We start from the raw sequence: 16,287 nt of genomic DNA on the forward strand, positions 1-16,287 counted from the left end.
CTCTGAGGTTCCACTGTATCTCTTGGTAATGTCTTTATTCAGAAATTCCTCAAATGAAACAATAAATCACATCACAGTTCTTCCAAGAATAGAACAGATGACCTAGATAAACATTCATTGCATACATAACTGCTCGTGTAATAAGATTACTACTATGCCTTAGGCATGGGCAAATACTCTGAATTTTTTCAGGAGATGATAATAATAGGGCAACAACTAGATATTGATGTATTCGCTATCAAACTACTTGGTTGAGATTTTCTTAAAACATTCTAACCATAGGATGGAATGAACAGAGTTTTAAGAAGAGTATGTACCAGGGCACAATGGAGATGTCAAATAATGGCAGTGTCCTGACTGAAGTAATGGGAGAAATACTGAAGAAATGGGTGAACATAGATCAATTTTTTTTTAAACATCAGTGTGCTTGAAGTGATTCAAAGGAAGTCTCTAATACTTCCATTGAATTTCTATTTCTGTAAAGAATATAATTGATGCTTTTCAGACATGGTAAATTATAAGGAAAACAAACTGAAAACCACTTGTTTCCCCCTTATTCTCAACCTTCCCCCTGTTTTTGGGGTTAGGGGAGTAAACTGGGTAAGAATATTGGCATGTAGAAATATGTCTAAAGGCATTATTATATTTAAACAAACCTTCAGTTTTCATGCTGACTCTTCTGGGAAGCCAGACTATGTAGTCATGCTTGAGTTTTGAAGATTTAAAGGTGACCTGCAAAAAGGCACCAGGTGTGTTTGGCTTGGCGCCCTTCTTTTGCTCCTTTGTAATGCTCTTTTGAATAACAAGTTAGTCTTTCTGATTGTAAGTACAGGCAGGGTGGTTTGATTTAAATCAGGAAACACTGATTTAAATTGATTTTAATCTTGTTTTGCATTTGCAGTTTTTAGTTATTTTCCTAAAGGTTCATTGTCATTGGTTGGAATAACTATGAAAACATGTTGATTAGAAAACTAATTTAGCCTTTAACAAAATTTGGTACTACTTTTTATAGCCAGGGTCCATATACCTTTTAGGCAAGTATCTAGCTTAACATGTACTTATTCAGATTCTTAATTTTTACATTTTTATTATACTATAAAATGGCAAATTACATGCTTACATACTAGATAATTTTTTACTTTGGATTTGTGTCAAGCTGCACTGGATGGAAATTGGAATTCAATTAAACATGTACAAAACCAGCATTTTAATTGTTTTTATTAGTTAAATAAAACTCCCGTAAATGTGCTGGGCACATCACAAAAAAAAGTAAGCATAAAGACATTTTGCATTTAAAACGGATTTATTAAACAACGTATTAATTGCAGTAAATAAGTTGATGATGTCTGATCAATGTGTGCCAGATTTTTGAAGATATTTAGAAATGCAGATAGGTGCTTTTGAAAAATCCAGTAGGTATCTATGCAGGTTAGGTGCCTACCTTCCATTAAAATCAATGGGAGTTAGTGCCTAATGGCACTTTCAGTAGCACATATATGTGCTAGGTGCCTAAGTACTATTGCTCTTTTTTGACTGGCTAGTCACTGTTTGGGACCCTAGGGTGATGTGTCAGTTAGGTGGAGAAATTGGTGATGGGTTCTTCTTTGCAATCTTGTTTTATTTACAAAGCATGCATGTAATCCTGTGCCTCTGAACGTAGAAGAATCAGATAGCGGGAAACTTTTTTTTTTTTTTCTCCCAGCACCAAGAACACTCTTTTCAACCTGCATCTTGACCCAAAAACCTTTCTTCCAGGGTCAGATCTGCGCTTTCAGCTTTTTTTCAAGCTATCTTTTTCTGTGCATGTTGTTTGAACGCACATGCTAACTGCTCAGCAAAAACTCCTGGGTGGGTTCATATACTCCTTTTGTCCTGGGTGGGGGCTTATCCTTTCAGTTATGTTAATTGGAGCGTGCAGACACCTCTGATTTGGCTCGTCATCCTGATGAAGCCTAAAATGTTGACACCCAATAACCTATTTCAAACCAAAAGAAAAGGAATAATTTAACAAATAAAATGGTTCAGGGTTAACTGTGTGTGTATGTATGTATGGTGTCTGTCTTCAAGATCTTTCACCTACTAATCCAAATTTATTTTTATTCACAACCAGACTCCTCTGGAAATTTCTGCTCCCTGATAGACTTTATTTCAATTGCCAGAGAGGGATCCCCTTGCTATCAGCCCTTGAAAAATGCCCATTGTTTCTGTGGAGTTTGTTGGGTAAGGCAGACCCTGCCTGTTTGAATAGGGGAGGAGTTGTAACAACTTTTCCAGCCTCAGTTTTCACAGCCACATTCTCAGATTTGGGGTTGGGCAGCCAAGCTGGAATTCTGTCTCCCAAGCTGTAAGCATCTGTGTCCAGTATGAAGAGAGTTTTGAAACATGGATAGGACAAGAACAGTCCAAAAGAATCATTTTCAATTAAGAATGATTCCCCTTTTTACTATTTGCTGCTTGTCAGAAACATTCAACAAATGATCAGGAATCAGTTGTTCTTTCAGATCCACAACAACTTTAGCAGTTAAGGTTCCCCCAAGACCCTGGGTCTCAAAACAGGTTTCAACTACTCACCACCTTTCCCTTGCTGGAAAGTTACCACAGCAAGTAGCTGTTAAAATGGTTTCTGCCCCTAGGGGAAGGATAATTCATTCACTGCATACCAACTGCCTACAAATCATTTGTCTCACATGAGCCATATCTTTAAAGGGAATTTCCACAGACTGAATTTGAGAAACACCTTTCCTGGCATTGATTACACAGTTGTTAGCCATAATGAAATCCAAGTCAGTTGTTAGTTTATGCACTGTTTCAGGCACCCAGACTTCTTGCTTGAATTCCAGAGGTCCAATCTTCAAATGCAACTTTCCCAGTTTTTGGATGGGTGCCCTTGCCATGGTCACTGTTGCCATTTGAGACCAAATAGGTGCTTCAGTTATGGATCCCTGATTCCCTAGCCTTTTTAGCATGTCTGGTTTATCTTAAGCATATCAGTTATTAGTGTCCATCATCCCCGTGAATTTTACAGATCCCATTACACAATCAGTTGCCAAACTTCCGTTATTATTATTCAGCTGCCCAGATTTAAAGTAAAACTGTGGATCTGATTGTTGTACCTCCAAGCTTTTCCCTTTGAGCTTGGTGTTCCCCCAGTTTCCTGAACTGGGAAGGAGGCTTCCTCTAGATATTTGTGACTATCTCTGTTGGCCTGCCTAAAATGTATAACAGTAGTTCTTTTTGTGGCCAGTTTTGTCACAGTATCAGCATTTAATTGAACCATTTCCTTTAAATCTTTGCATTACTGCCAATTTCCTATGTTTTACAAACAAGATTTCATTTTTTCCTAATCGTTTAGTAAAGTCATGAACCAAATTAAAAAACCCCTCTTTTATCATACATATTAGACACAGCTCATGGCGATCAGCTTACATTTTCTTCACTAGTGGTTGCTTCCTCTTCTGGTACATTGTTGCAAGGATCAAGTTTTCTGGCAAGTTCCATAGCCTCTTTGGAGTGTCTTTGGCTTCCTTTCTCCGATTTTAATCTGCAAGTCCAGCTGAATATCTATAAAGTGGTCCATCACGAATTTATCCTGGAAGACCTTACTGGTATTGGGGTACAACAGGAACATAAGGTTCTGTAGGTCCTGTGTCACTTTAGGCTGGGTTGTTTCTTTGACTCACCTATCTCTTGTGTGCTGTGGCCAGCTCAGATAGATGGCTAGCTCCAAACCATAGATCAAGGGCTTGTACCAGGTCTGAATAACTCAGGCCTGGTCGACCCTTAAAATTTAAATCCATAGCTATGGTGCTCAGCAGTGTGCAAAAATCCACACCTGTGAGTGCCGTATCTATGCCAACCTATCTCCCTGTGTAGATGCAGTTAAGTTGATAGACATAAGCTTCAATATACCTAGCTACTGTTATTCAGGCAGGTGGTGTTCCTATAGCGACAGAAAAGCTCCCTCCATTGTAGTCGATTGCATTTACACTATAGGGCAATGCTAGCATAGTTACGATGCCATAGTTATGCTGCTGTAGACATGGCCTCAGTCACTCTTCTGCAGGTAAGTTCTGCAGCACTGTCAGAGCTGGGCCCACCCAAGTGGGCTGCTAGAAACCCTCCTTTCTCCCATTTTCCCCAACCATTCATTTGAGCTGTAATGTTGAATTGAGCCAATAAGCCTGCCAAGGAGCTTTTCCCTCAAAGATAGAGGGCTTTTGCATTATTTGAGCTGGATAGTCTAGCCACTGTGGATTAAATGGGGTAGAAAACTCTGTAAATGTCTGGACTTACCAAGTACTCTGGCTGGCTCAATTCCACATCCAGTCAGCTGTCTTCTGCTGTGATCCGTGACCATTTCATTTCGTCCTGGAGTGAAATATTCAGAGTGTTAAGTCTTTGCTGCAGCTCATCTTGGTTAGCTAGTTCCAGATTGGCCAAAGCCTCTTTTGTCTCTACTATTTCATGAAAAAACCTGTGATCAGTTGTAGTCAGATTGTTGGTTACCTCATAATCCATTTTACCATTCCTGCCTGGGTGTGTTTCGGCTGGGTTTCCCCATCTGGCTGGGCACTTAGTAGTTGCTGCTTCAGTAGCGATCTCAACTCAGCCTGCAAGTCCCCTTTGGGTCCTTTCTGGCAAACCTTTAGCAGCTCTTTTAGGTCTTGACTTAATTCCTTTTGAGAAGTTTCCAGCTCCTATTTTAGATCTTGCTTTAAACCTTTTTGGCCATCTTACATTTCTGTGAGCACTGCTATCATTTGTTCCCTCTTGGTCCAACAAGTGTATCTGCTCACAGTCTCTCTCCTTAGAAACTAAATCCCACACCTGACACTAGCGTTGCCTTCTTTTGACCTGAGTGGCTAGTTAGAGTTTGAGGCCCTGGGATTTTCTAGTTAGGAGGAGAAATTGGTGATAGCCAGGTATTTCTTTGTCCAGTTTTGTTTATTTACAAGGAATGTCTTTCTGAACAAAGAAGGAATCAAATAGCAGTGAACATTTTCTCTTGCTCCCAGCACCAAGAACACTTTTTTCAGCCTGTACCCCTGGCACAAAAACCTCTCTCAGCAGTGAAACTGCCTCGCAGCCTGAGCCCTGCAAGCCCAAGTCGGCTGGCACAAGCCAGATGCTAGTTTATTTGCTGTGTAGACATACCCTTAGTTTCTCTTTCTCTCTGTGTGTCCCCCCTCCCCACCAACACTCATCAAAAAGTGCTGTTTGTTTTCATGCTCCTTTTGTCCTAGGTGGGGGCTTATCCTTACAGTTACATTAATTGAAGGGTGTCAATCAAATGAGGTTTTAACTCAACCCAAAACAAGACTTCATCCTGCTCAGAACTGTACCTTTTAAAAGCTGCCCTCATGTTCTTCAGTTAGATCTCATCCTCTCCTGCCTAAGCTGTCCTGTTTTTTCAACTCCTAATTGTTTTTTCAACCCTGAATGAACTAGGTCTGGATGACCTTGAAGACCAGGGAAACAGAAATGGAATGAAATTCAGTAGTACACAGGGGTAAGGTCATGCACTTAGGGTCTAATAATAAGAATTTCTGCTACAAGCTGGAGGCTTATCAGTTGGAAGCCACAGAAGGGGGAAAGACCTGGGTGTGTTGGTCAATCACAGGATGACGATGAGCCACCAATGTGATGTGGCTGCGAAAAAGTCAAATGTGATGTTAGGATGTATCGTGATTTTTCCTCTGCAGTGTATTGCAGAGTTTTCTTGGTTTCCTTTCTCTGAAGCATCAGAGAAGGCCTTATCTGGAAACAGGACACTGGAAAGGTTGAGCTGGTGCTCTGAGATGGCACCAAGCATTCTCTGTCTCAGGTGCTTGGCAGGCTGGTTCTTCCTCATGTGCTTAGTGTCCGACTGGTTGCCATATCTGGGGTTAGGTGGGAATTTTCCCTTAGTCAGTGACTTGTGGGGTTTTTCAATTTACTATGCATCATGGGGCATAGGACACTTGCCAGGATTAACTGGGTATATTTCTTTAATCAGTTCCCTTTAATCTTTTGTGTTGTGAAACTTGGATTGGATGCTTAGGCACACTCCAACACTGGTAGCCCAGAGAATAAGGCATTGGTTCTGAAATTCTATTTAAAAAAAAAGTAGTAGTAGTCTCTTGGTACCCCAGTGTCTTATGAGCGCCACCGTACAAACCCAGTACGTTTCAGTTGCTTGCTCTGTAACGGATGTTTCTTTGAAAGTTAGTTAGAACAGCATCAAACATCTCACTTGAATTAAAAAAAAAATCTGAACGTTTATTAGCAGGTTTTATGTTTATAGCTTTATTTTTGTAGAATGTGTTCTTTAGAGTGTAATTTTAGGGCTTGTCTGCTTTTGAGAGTTATTCAGAAACACCTATCCCTGAATACTACCATGTGTAGACACTCCTATTCTTGAATAAGAGTACCTTGTTTCTGTTTAGCTTAACCTACCTTCAAATTATCAATTATAGTGTAATAGGTGAGTCCAGCTACACTGCTCAAGTGCATTAGCTACATGTCAAATGGCTGACAATAAAATACAGTAACTCCACTTAACGTCCTAGTTATGTTCTTGAAAAATGCAACTTTAAGCCAAATGATGTTAAGCAAATCCAGTTGCCCCATAAGAATTAATATAACTGCGGGGGGTTAGGTTCCAGGGAAATTTTTTTCGCCACACAAAAGACATTATATACATATACAGTATCTTAAATAATTTTAAACAAACAGTTTAATACTCTCCAATGATGATTGTGAAGCTTGGTTGAGGCAGGGGCATGGTGGGGTCAGGGTGTGGGGGCTTGTCCTTTTCCGCCCGCCCGCCCGGCACTCCTGCTGTGGAGCAGGGTCAGGGTGCGGCGGCTTGCTGGGTGGGCAGAATGGGGCAAGCCCCCGTGCCCCAACCTGGTCCCCAGCAGGAGCACCAAGCTGTGGGAGCCAAACAATGTTAAAGGAACACTGCAGGACTTTAAAGGAGTATGTTCTGTAATAGGTCAGCGACCTAATAATGAAACAACGTTAACCTGGACGATGTTAAGTGAGGAGTTACTGTAATTAAAAAATCAATTTAAGTAGTCACAGTAGTGTTTCAGAGTTGATATTAAAGTTCATAGCTCTCTGAATGCTGCAAACTCATCTGTTTGCATTTTTGAGCTCCATGTCTGAAAACATGGTATAAGAAGAACACAGAAAAATTGAAATCCCATAATCTTAAAATCACTGACTTTCTGAACTGATACATTTCTTGTGTCCAAGTAAATGATGTTTTTCATTAGCAGAATACAGTCCTTATATTGCAAAAGGCAATGGTTGGTTCATACTGCATTAAGTAACTCCCTTTTTTTAATATTTAACCAACTTTTGTACGCTGTGAATAGAGATAAAGCATAGGAAATTTTCATGTTAAAGATGAATGTTTCAGAAAGTATGTGTATGAAAATTTTTTAAAGAAAACATTTCTATTCATCTTTGGATATTTTTTAAACTCTGTTTGTGGGCTTAAATTATTGGTCTTTAAAATGGGAAAAGCTTATCTTCCAGAATTATGCTGGTAGGTCTTCTCACAGCAGAAAAGTTCTAGTAACTGGATTTCATGAGTAGTGGTGGCTATAGCATATTGGATAGAGCATACATTGACTCAAGAGAGTAAGATCAGTGAATGTATATGGGCTGCCATAATTATGCTGGCCTAGTTTTAAACTGTTTGGAAGGGGTTACAGTTCATGAGACATTGTCGTAGCCCTGGTCTACACTGGGGGGATCTATCTAAGTTACGCAACTTCAGCTATGTGAATAATGTAGCTGTTCACATAGCTGAAGTCGACATACTTAGGTAGACTTACTGTGGTGTCTTCACTGCGGTGAGTCAACTGCTGCTCCCCCGTTGACTCTGCCTGCGCCTCTCATGGCGCTGGAGTACAGGAGTCGACGGGAAAGCGCTTGGGGGTTGATTTATCGCATCTAGACTAGACACAATAAATTGATTCCCCACTGGATTGATCGCCGCCCGCTGATCCGGCGGGTAGTGAAAACATACCCTTAATAACCAATCATTTAATAAAAATCTAAGATCTGTAGCAATTTTTAGTTATTCATTTATGAATTTTGCCACTTTCCAACCCTCCAGGAAATTGCTTTGTTTTCTGCCCGTAGTACATGCTATCCATTATAGTTATTTCAAACATCTCAATGCTTCCTCATTATCACACAACACTAAAAGTCAACAGTAATCCAGAGTAAATACTATACAATTTTAACTAGAGCTAAAAGAATGTTTCTGATTTGTTGAGCAGGTTTTGGAAGTACTTACTCTTTGCACCAGCTATCCGATTCTGTGTGTGTCCCTACAGCTCCCCTTACCCATCCCCGTGTGGTCCTGCAGCTCTCCTCCTATGCAGCCCCTGGCTCAATGCTGTCACCCCACCAGCTCATGAGCCTGTGCCCCAGTTTGCCTCACCACGAGCCCTTCTGAACCCCAGCCTCTGACAGACCCCAGCACCCCATGTGCCTGCTTGTCCATCCCATGCCTCCTCCCCTGTGAGGAAGGCAGGCTCTTCCCCCTCCCTCTCTGCTGACTGGCTGCCCTCTCTTCTGGTGCCACAGCAGCCCCTGGTGGGTGAAAGGTGTAACTGCAACTCCTCTCCAGCAGAATCTATATTCTGTGGAGAGAGAAAAAATCTGTTGGGCACATGAATTCTGCGCTTGCACAATTGTGCAAGATTCCTGTAGGAGTAATATACTAGTTCAGACTGGATTCTCCAGGGTCCAACAAAGAAAGAAAGGGTTTTTGGATAAGTAGCTTGGTTTTAATACTGGCTCAGTGCTTTCTTCTTATTCCAGCAAATGGACAGGACCCCTGGTCCCTGGAAGGTCCCAATGCTTGGGGGGGTAGGCTTAAGGACTAGGCCTGCCAGAATCCATGTTAGGGTTAGTCCTAAGCTTTATGAGCATGCATGTAGATTCCTTCCCCCCCCCCCCCCCCGCAATGCTGCTTACCTTTAAAAACAAGGTGGGTTTGCATAGGAAGTGTTGTGTGGTAACTTATAACTGTTGACAATCACTTTTATCAGTATCTGAAGAGAAAGTAAGCACATCTGTTTAGGCAGACTGTCTTTGCTGGAAAATACACAGTGAAGGAGGGGAACTGTTCAGCCTGGACATACCTTGGTCAGAAGGGAGTGAGATCCATTATGGATGTCTACCCAAAAGAGGCAACAGCTGGAAGACTGAGATTGGGTGACCTTTTTGAATGACTTAGAGGAAATACAGGTACAGTTGTCCTGAACTGTGATAGTTGCTGTAGTGTTAAAATGCTCATACAGTTGTCCATAGTCTTCCAGGAAAAAACAGGGTAGACAAGCCCTGAATTTTTAATGTAGTGGGAAAACTTTTTAAGAAAGAACTTTCCTGGCCACCTTTTATACATTATAGAAGCTCATATTCAATATATTTTTCCTTTTGCAGGCAACCTCTATTTGCTCCTGGCAGTCTTTAGGTTTACAGACTATTACTGTATTCATCTTCTAATCTATGTGTATGTGTTAAAATGTGCCTTTATGCCCTCACCACTGCTATTTCACTTCCCTTTCCTGTAACCCCGAAGTCCCAGCTTTCCAGAGTCCAGTATGTGCAATATTCAGCTACATCAACTTGATTTTTCCACTTGTATCAAGATCAAGCTTAAAAACTGTTCTAGTTCTTAACAACTCTCATGGAGTCTTCCCATCTTACTTCAGACCTGTTTTCTGTACTCTTGCTTGTGCTCATCTGCCCTCTGGAACAGCCTTTATGTACAGGTTTCAGAGTAGCAGCCGTGTTAGTCTGTATCCGCAAAAAGAAAAGGAGTACTCGTGGCACCTTAGAGACTAATAAATTTATTTGAGCATAAGCTTTCATGAGCTACAGCTCACTTTATCGGATGCATGCAGTGGAAAATACAGTGGGGAGATTTATATACACAGAGAACATGAAACAGTGGGTGTTACCATACACACTGTAACAAGAGTCATCAGGTAAGGTGAGCTATTACCAGCAGGAGAGGTGGGGGGGGGGTGACGTGACACCTTTTGTAGTGATAATCAAGGTGGGCCATTTCCAGCAGTTGACAAGAACATGTGAGGAACTGTGTGTGTGTGGGGGGGGGGGGGGGGGATAAACATGGGGAAATAGTTTTACTTTGTGTAATGACACATCCACTCCCAGTCTTTATTCAAGCCTAATTTAATGGTGTCCAGTTTGCAAATTAATTCCAATTTAGCAGTCTCTCATTGGAGTCTATTTTTGAGGATTTTTTTGTTGTAATATTGTGACTTTTAGGTCTGTAATCGAGTGACTAAAGAGATTGAAGTGTTTTCTGAGTGGTTTTTGAATGTTATAATTCTTGACATCTGATTTGTGTCCATTTATTCTTTTACGTAGCGACTGTCCAGTTTGGCCAATGTACATGGCAGAGGGGCATTGTTGACACATGATCGGTTTTGGGACCAATCTTATTTAATCTTTTTATTACTGACCTCGGCACAAAAAGTGGGAATGTGCTAATAAAGTTTGCGGATGATACAAAGTTGGAAGGTATTGCCAATTTAGAGAGAGACCGGGATATCATACAGGAAGATCGGGATGAGCTTGTAAACTGGAGTAATAATAATAGGATGAAATTTAATAGTGAGAAGTGTAAGGTCATGCATAGGGATTAATAACAAGAAATTTAGTTATAAGGTAGGGACGCATCAATTAGAAGTAATGGAGGAGGAGAAGGACCTTGGAGTATTGGTTGATCACAGGATGTCTATGAGCTGCCAATGTGATATGGCAGTGCAAAAAGCTAATGTGGTCTTGGGATGCATCAGGCAAGGTATTTCCAGTAGAGATAAGGAGGTTTTAGTACCATTATATAAGGCACTGGTGAGACCTCACCTGGAATACTGTGTGCAGTTCTGGTCTCCCATGTTTAAGAAGGATGAATTCAAACTGGAACAGGTACAGAGAAGGGCTACTAGGATGATCCGAGGAATGGAAAACCTGTCTTATGAAAGGAGACTCAAGGAGCTTGGCTTGTTTAGCCTAACTAAAAGAAGGTTGAGGGGAGATATGATTGCTCTCTCTAAATATATCAGAGGGATAAATACCGGAGAGGGAGAGGAATTATTTAAGCTCAGTACCAATGTGGACACAAGAACAAATGGATATAAACTGGTCATTTGGAAGTTTAGACTTGAAATTAGATGAAGGTTTATAAGCATCAGAGGAGTGAAGTTTTGGAATAGCCTTCCAAGGGAAGCAGTGGGGGCAAAAGATCTATCTGGCTTTAAGATTAAACTTGATAAGTTTATGGAGGAGATGGTATGATGGGATAACATGATTTTGGTAATTAATTGATCTTTAAATATTCATGGTAAATAGGCCCAATGGCCTGTGATGGGATGTTAGATGGGGTGGGATCTGAGTTACTACAGAGGATTCTTTCCTGGGTATCTGGCTGGTGAATCTTGCCCATATGCTCAGGGTTCAGCTGATAGCCATATTTGGGGTCGGGAAGGAATTTTCCTCGAGGGCAGATTAGAAGAGGCCCTGGAGGCTTTTCGCCTTCCTCTGTAGCATGGGGCACGGGTCACTTGCTGGAGGATTCTCTGCTCCTTGAAGTCTTTAAACCACGATTTGAGGACTTCAGTAGCTCAGACATAGGTGAGAGGTTTATCGCAGGAGTGAGTGGGTGAGATTCTGTGGCCTGCGTTGTGCAGGTCGGACTAGATGATCATAATGGTCCCTTCTGACCTTAATATCTATATCACATTGGTAGATGTACAGGTGAACGAGCCTCTGATAGTGTGGCTGATGTGATTAGGCCCTATGATGGTGTCCCCTGAAAAGATATGTGGACACAGTTGGCAACGGGCTTTGTTGCAAGGATAGGTTTCTGGGTTAGTGATTTTGTTGTGTGGTGGCTGGTGAGTTTTTGCTTCAGGTTGGGGGGCTGTCTGTAAGTAAGGACTGGCCTGTCTCCCAAGATCTGTGAGAGTGATGGGTCGTCCTCCAGGATAGGTTGTAGATCCTTGATGCGTTGGAGAGGTTTTCGTTGGGGGCTGAAGGTGATGGATAGTGGCGTTCTCTTATTTTCTTTGTTGAGCCTGTCCTGTAGTAGGTAACTTCTGGGTACACGTCTGGCTCTGTCAGTCTGTTTCTTCACTTCAGCAGGTGGGTATTGTAGTTGTAAGAACTCTTGATAGAGATCTTGTGTTTGTCTCTGTCTGAGGGGTTGGAGCAAATGCAGTTGTATCGTAACCTCTCCAATGCATCATCAAAGATCTACAACCTATCCTGAAGGACGACCCATCACTCTCTCAGATCTTGGGAGACAGGCCAGTCCTTGCTTACAGACAGCCCCCCCAACCTGAAGCAAATACTCACCGGCAACCACACACCACACAACAAAATCACTAATGCAGGAACCTATCCTTGCAACAAAGTCCGTTGCCAACTGTGTCCACATATCTATTCAGGGGACATGGTTATCGGGCCTAATCACATCACAGACTCCAATGAGAGACTGCTGAATTGGAATTAATTTGCAAACTGGATACAATTAATTTAGGCTTGAATAAAGACTGGGAGTGAATGGGTCATTACACAAAGTAAAACTATTTCCCCATGTTTATCCCCCGCCCCCCCACTGTTCCTCACATGTTCTTGTTAACTGCTGGAAATGGCCCACCTTGATTATTACTACAAAAGGTGTCTCTCGCCCCCCCCCCCCCTTTGCTGGTAATAGCTCACCTTGATCACTCTCGTTACAGTGTGTATGATCACACCCATTGTTTCATGTTCTCTGTGTATATAAATCTCCCCACTGTATTTTCCACTGCATGCATCCGATGAAGTGAACTGTAGCTCATGAAAGCTTATGCTCAAATAAATTTGTTAGTCTCTAAGGTGCCACAAGTACTCCTGTTCTTTTAGCCTTTATGTAGGAAGTTTTAACAGGACAAATCATTACCACCCAAGTGTCAGAAGCAAAACAGTAAAACTAATGTTTACTGGCTTGTGTGGCACAAGATTTACTAGCATGTCTCACTGGTGTCTTGTTTTACATGCTTTAAATTTTTAGTCAATTTTTAAAAGTGGATTTATAGATTAGAATGTAATTGTTACACATAGGCATGCAAAATTGAGACTGTAGTTCTGTATAAGCTTGTTAGCTACTCTCAGTAGTGATATTCACATACAGGAAAAACAAGAAATGAAGTTGTCAGCTGTTGGAAACAGCTTACTCGCTTAAAATTCAGCAATTTTATATCGGGCAGTTGACGTAGCTTCTAAAATTAGCTACGACCGGAGTTTCCAGCGCATTGTAGGTAGGGGACCCACCCATTCTTTCCCGGCGTTTCTGAATGTTTGTGTTTTGCTGACCGCACAGCGGGCTTGGTTGATCACATGAGGTTGATATGCCTGGGTGGCTCCCTGGGGCAGGCGGGAGGGAAGGCAGCACGCAGGAGCTGCCGTCTGCTTTCTCCGCCGCCTCCTTTTTCCGTGCGCCCAGGCTGGTGCTAGGAGGAGCTCGAACAGAACTGAGAGACTACCAACCTTTTGGCAGCAAATGGCTTTTCCACAGGAGACAACGCACAGGACTCAGGAGTTCACCCTTCTGCCTGTTACTCTGGCTTTGCAGCCCCCTCTCCTCGGCCTGGCTGGAGCTACGCAGAGCTGGTGGCAGCGTGTCCGTAGCCAGATCCTTCTTATGGGCGCTCCGTAGCTCAGCAGCCGAGGGAAAGGAAGGCGTCTGAAGCAGAGCTTCCTTTGCTAGGCAGCAGCCGGAAGAGTTTGGGAAACCATTTTAGGGAGACTTTCTGAAGATTCTTTTATATGTGACAGGTCCTAACTGGAACAGATCGCACAAAGCTGTTTCCTTCTCCCTCAGAACCCCATGTGGATTATTGAAGAAACTTCACGTGGGGGAGTTGGCTAGATTTCTGTCTACTGCGCTGGAGGTTTTTAGTGCTCCGTTTGCGTGATTCTTCGCATGAAAGTAGCCCCCCTCTGGTATCGTTCCAGGTCTGTCTGTCCTCAAGCTTCATGTTACCAGGAGGGGCCTCTGTTATGAGTTGTTTTTGTTTCTATGGGGAAACGTAATGAGCTGTTTCACTCCTCATGACGGGGAAATCTGCCTTGAGCTTTCTGTATTCGTGGAAGGGGGGAGTCCTGTTTACATCATGTTTGCCAGGAAGTAAAACCAGCAAGAGAAAAGGTATTTTTAAACCTTCTGTGTTACAACTTATTAGGTGCACCGTGTTAAGCCTGCTGTCTGGGATTTGAGAGTCTCCAGTAGATTCAGGCATTGCAAACAAAATAATTTCCCTGCTCTGCAGTTTAGGGAATAACTTAGGTTTGTTTTTCCAGCGGGTTGATACACTGGTTCAGCTTTTGGTTCAACGATGGAACATTTTTTCTTGATGTAGAATTTAAAAATCTTAGAAGTATATTCCCCCTCCCTTTTTTTATGTACTTCAGTTTCTTTCTGCTATTATTTAAACTTTGTAAAACGTTTTAAGATACATTTTTATGTTAAACCACATGCAATAATATTTTTGGTGGTGATTCACTAAGTACCTTAGTTTCTCAGTGTTGCTTGGAGACCAGCTTCCCACCCCCACAGTGAGAAAGGACTGGTGTGGGATATTAGGTATGGGATAGCACCCAAAATAGCAGGTGTTGCATATATTTTCACCTGACACCAATTTGCTATCCTGGCAGTTGTATTACAGTTTCTGTAATGGCAAAGGAAGCTTTAAACAATTTTTTCAACTTTCTCTACATAACTTTTGACTGTTTTCCAGTTATCTGTCTGTTTGCTTGCTTTTGGTGGAAAAAATTTAGCAGGTTAGCATAAAATTAGGTATGACCAAAAATGTAGGCTTTAGAGAGTAAGCTTATGAAAATAAACTTGAACTTCTCGTTTCTCCATTATTTTGTATTACTACTGTTTCTTGCTTTTTCCATGGTGATGAGGGTGGAGAACAGAAGGGGCTTTGGGTAGGTTTTGGCTCCTCCAGCTGGGACATGGGAAAATAGTCTGTGTACATGGGCCAATCCCTAATCAGCCTATTACTCTAGCTGGCTCTATGAAGGGCAGTTAACTGTTTGAAAGGCCATATTTGGTCTGATGGATGTCTTCTTGTTCTGAGATGGTGATTAAAACCATGGGTGGAGAGTGTGTGATGGGGAATCTGCCTGTGAAAACTTATCAATGCCATTTGATTTGATGAACTCTAATTGTAACCTGCAGGGCGGGATGGAGCCCCCATTATGTATCAACTTTGTGTCCTGTGCTGAGAACCAGTTTGAACTGATACATGCTAGCCTGTTTGGAGGTGTTTTAATGCCTTTTGGAGGCCTAACAAAGGAAGCATAATCTAGACTGCTCCTAATGATTTATGGACTTTCTTTTATCCACTGCCCACCCCTAAGAAACAATGGTGTTCCGTACATGAACTCTGCATGGGGCCCTACACTGGGGCTCATGACCAAGACTGGGTTTATGAGAAGGGGTTGTGTGGACATGGGGACAACCAACAGCAGCAGCAAGAGGCCCTGGTCTTAAGACAAGGACATCTCCACCAAGCCTGAACTTGGACAGACCGTGACTCAAAAGATTCTTAGGACTGGTGAGGAGGATAGACCTTTGTTGGTTTTTCTGTAGATCTATAACTCTTCTGTTTTTTAAAAAGTGAGTGTGTGTGTGTATTAAGAAGTTCCTTTCCAAACATTGTGTGTTGGTCCCTGAAGGGTATAACTAGACACACCAGAGTGCACCAGCTTGATGGACTCTAGATGGAATGGATCTAATAAGCAACTGAGAAGAGAGTGGGAGATCAGGAGGGCTAGACCTCTCGTTTCAGGGTCTGGGTGGCTGCATTCAAGAAAAGTGTCAGACATGGGGTCTGCATCTGAGGAGTGTTCTTGGGTGTCCCAGAGCCAGGAATAGTGATTAGGCATTACCCAAACCCTTGGAGCTTAGCATTCCATAGGATTTGGCAGTTGGATCCCTTACGACTAGTGTCTGTTTAGAGAGAGAAGGTCTTGCAGGACTAGACTGGATTGTGACAGAGATCTTCTCTCTCCCTGCAGCCCCTCCCCCCCCTTGCCTCTGCTTCAAATTAGGAGTGCCTTGTAACAGGAAAGCAGCAGTCCAGACATGGTATTGCTGTCAGGTAGCCACAGGAATCAATTTAAGACCATAATGGTAGAATCTAGTTTGGCTCAACCTATCTTCTGTCACTGGGGAACCAATCATGGATTGCAGACAGTCCT

At 42.2% G+C, this 16,287-nt stretch overlaps 1 protein-coding gene and 1 long non-coding RNA gene across 7 annotated transcripts in view; one reads left to right on the forward strand and one right to left on the reverse strand.

Moving 5' to 3' along the window:
- Positions 1-16,287, forward strand: part of SIAH1 (siah E3 ubiquitin protein ligase 1) — a 32,939-nt gene that overhangs the window by 13,100 nt on the left and 3,552 nt on the right. Inside the window, exon 1 of one of the 6 annotated variants that reach the window (XM_074968650.1) lies at positions 13,351-14,224. The exons of 3 other annotated variants lie outside the window; for them this stretch is intronic. In XM_074968650.1, the coding sequence (XP_074824751.1) occupies positions 14,128-14,224 (97 nt within the window). In that variant the 5' untranslated portion in view covers positions 13,351-14,127. Of the gene's footprint in view, positions 1-13,350; positions 14,225-15,509; positions 15,642-16,287 lie in introns of those variants that run through there. 2 more of the 6 variants (XM_074968656.1, XM_074968653.1) reach the window with 2 other exon arrangements.
- Positions 1,429-13,605, reverse strand: LOC141996545 (uncharacterized). The gene is made up of 5 exons (XR_012641561.1): positions 13,564-13,605; positions 8,980-9,056; positions 4,294-4,368; positions 3,427-3,602; positions 1,429-1,975 (listed from the first exon to the last, which is right to left on the reverse strand). It is a non-coding gene; the product is annotated as an uncharacterized LOC141996545 (long non-coding RNA).

Source organism: Natator depressus, chromosome 12, assembly GCF_965152275.1.
Source record: "Natator depressus isolate rNatDep1 chromosome 12, rNatDep2.hap1, whole genome shotgun sequence".
In the NCBI taxonomy this organism is placed as follows: domain Eukaryota; kingdom Metazoa; phylum Chordata; order Testudines; family Cheloniidae; genus Natator; species Natator depressus.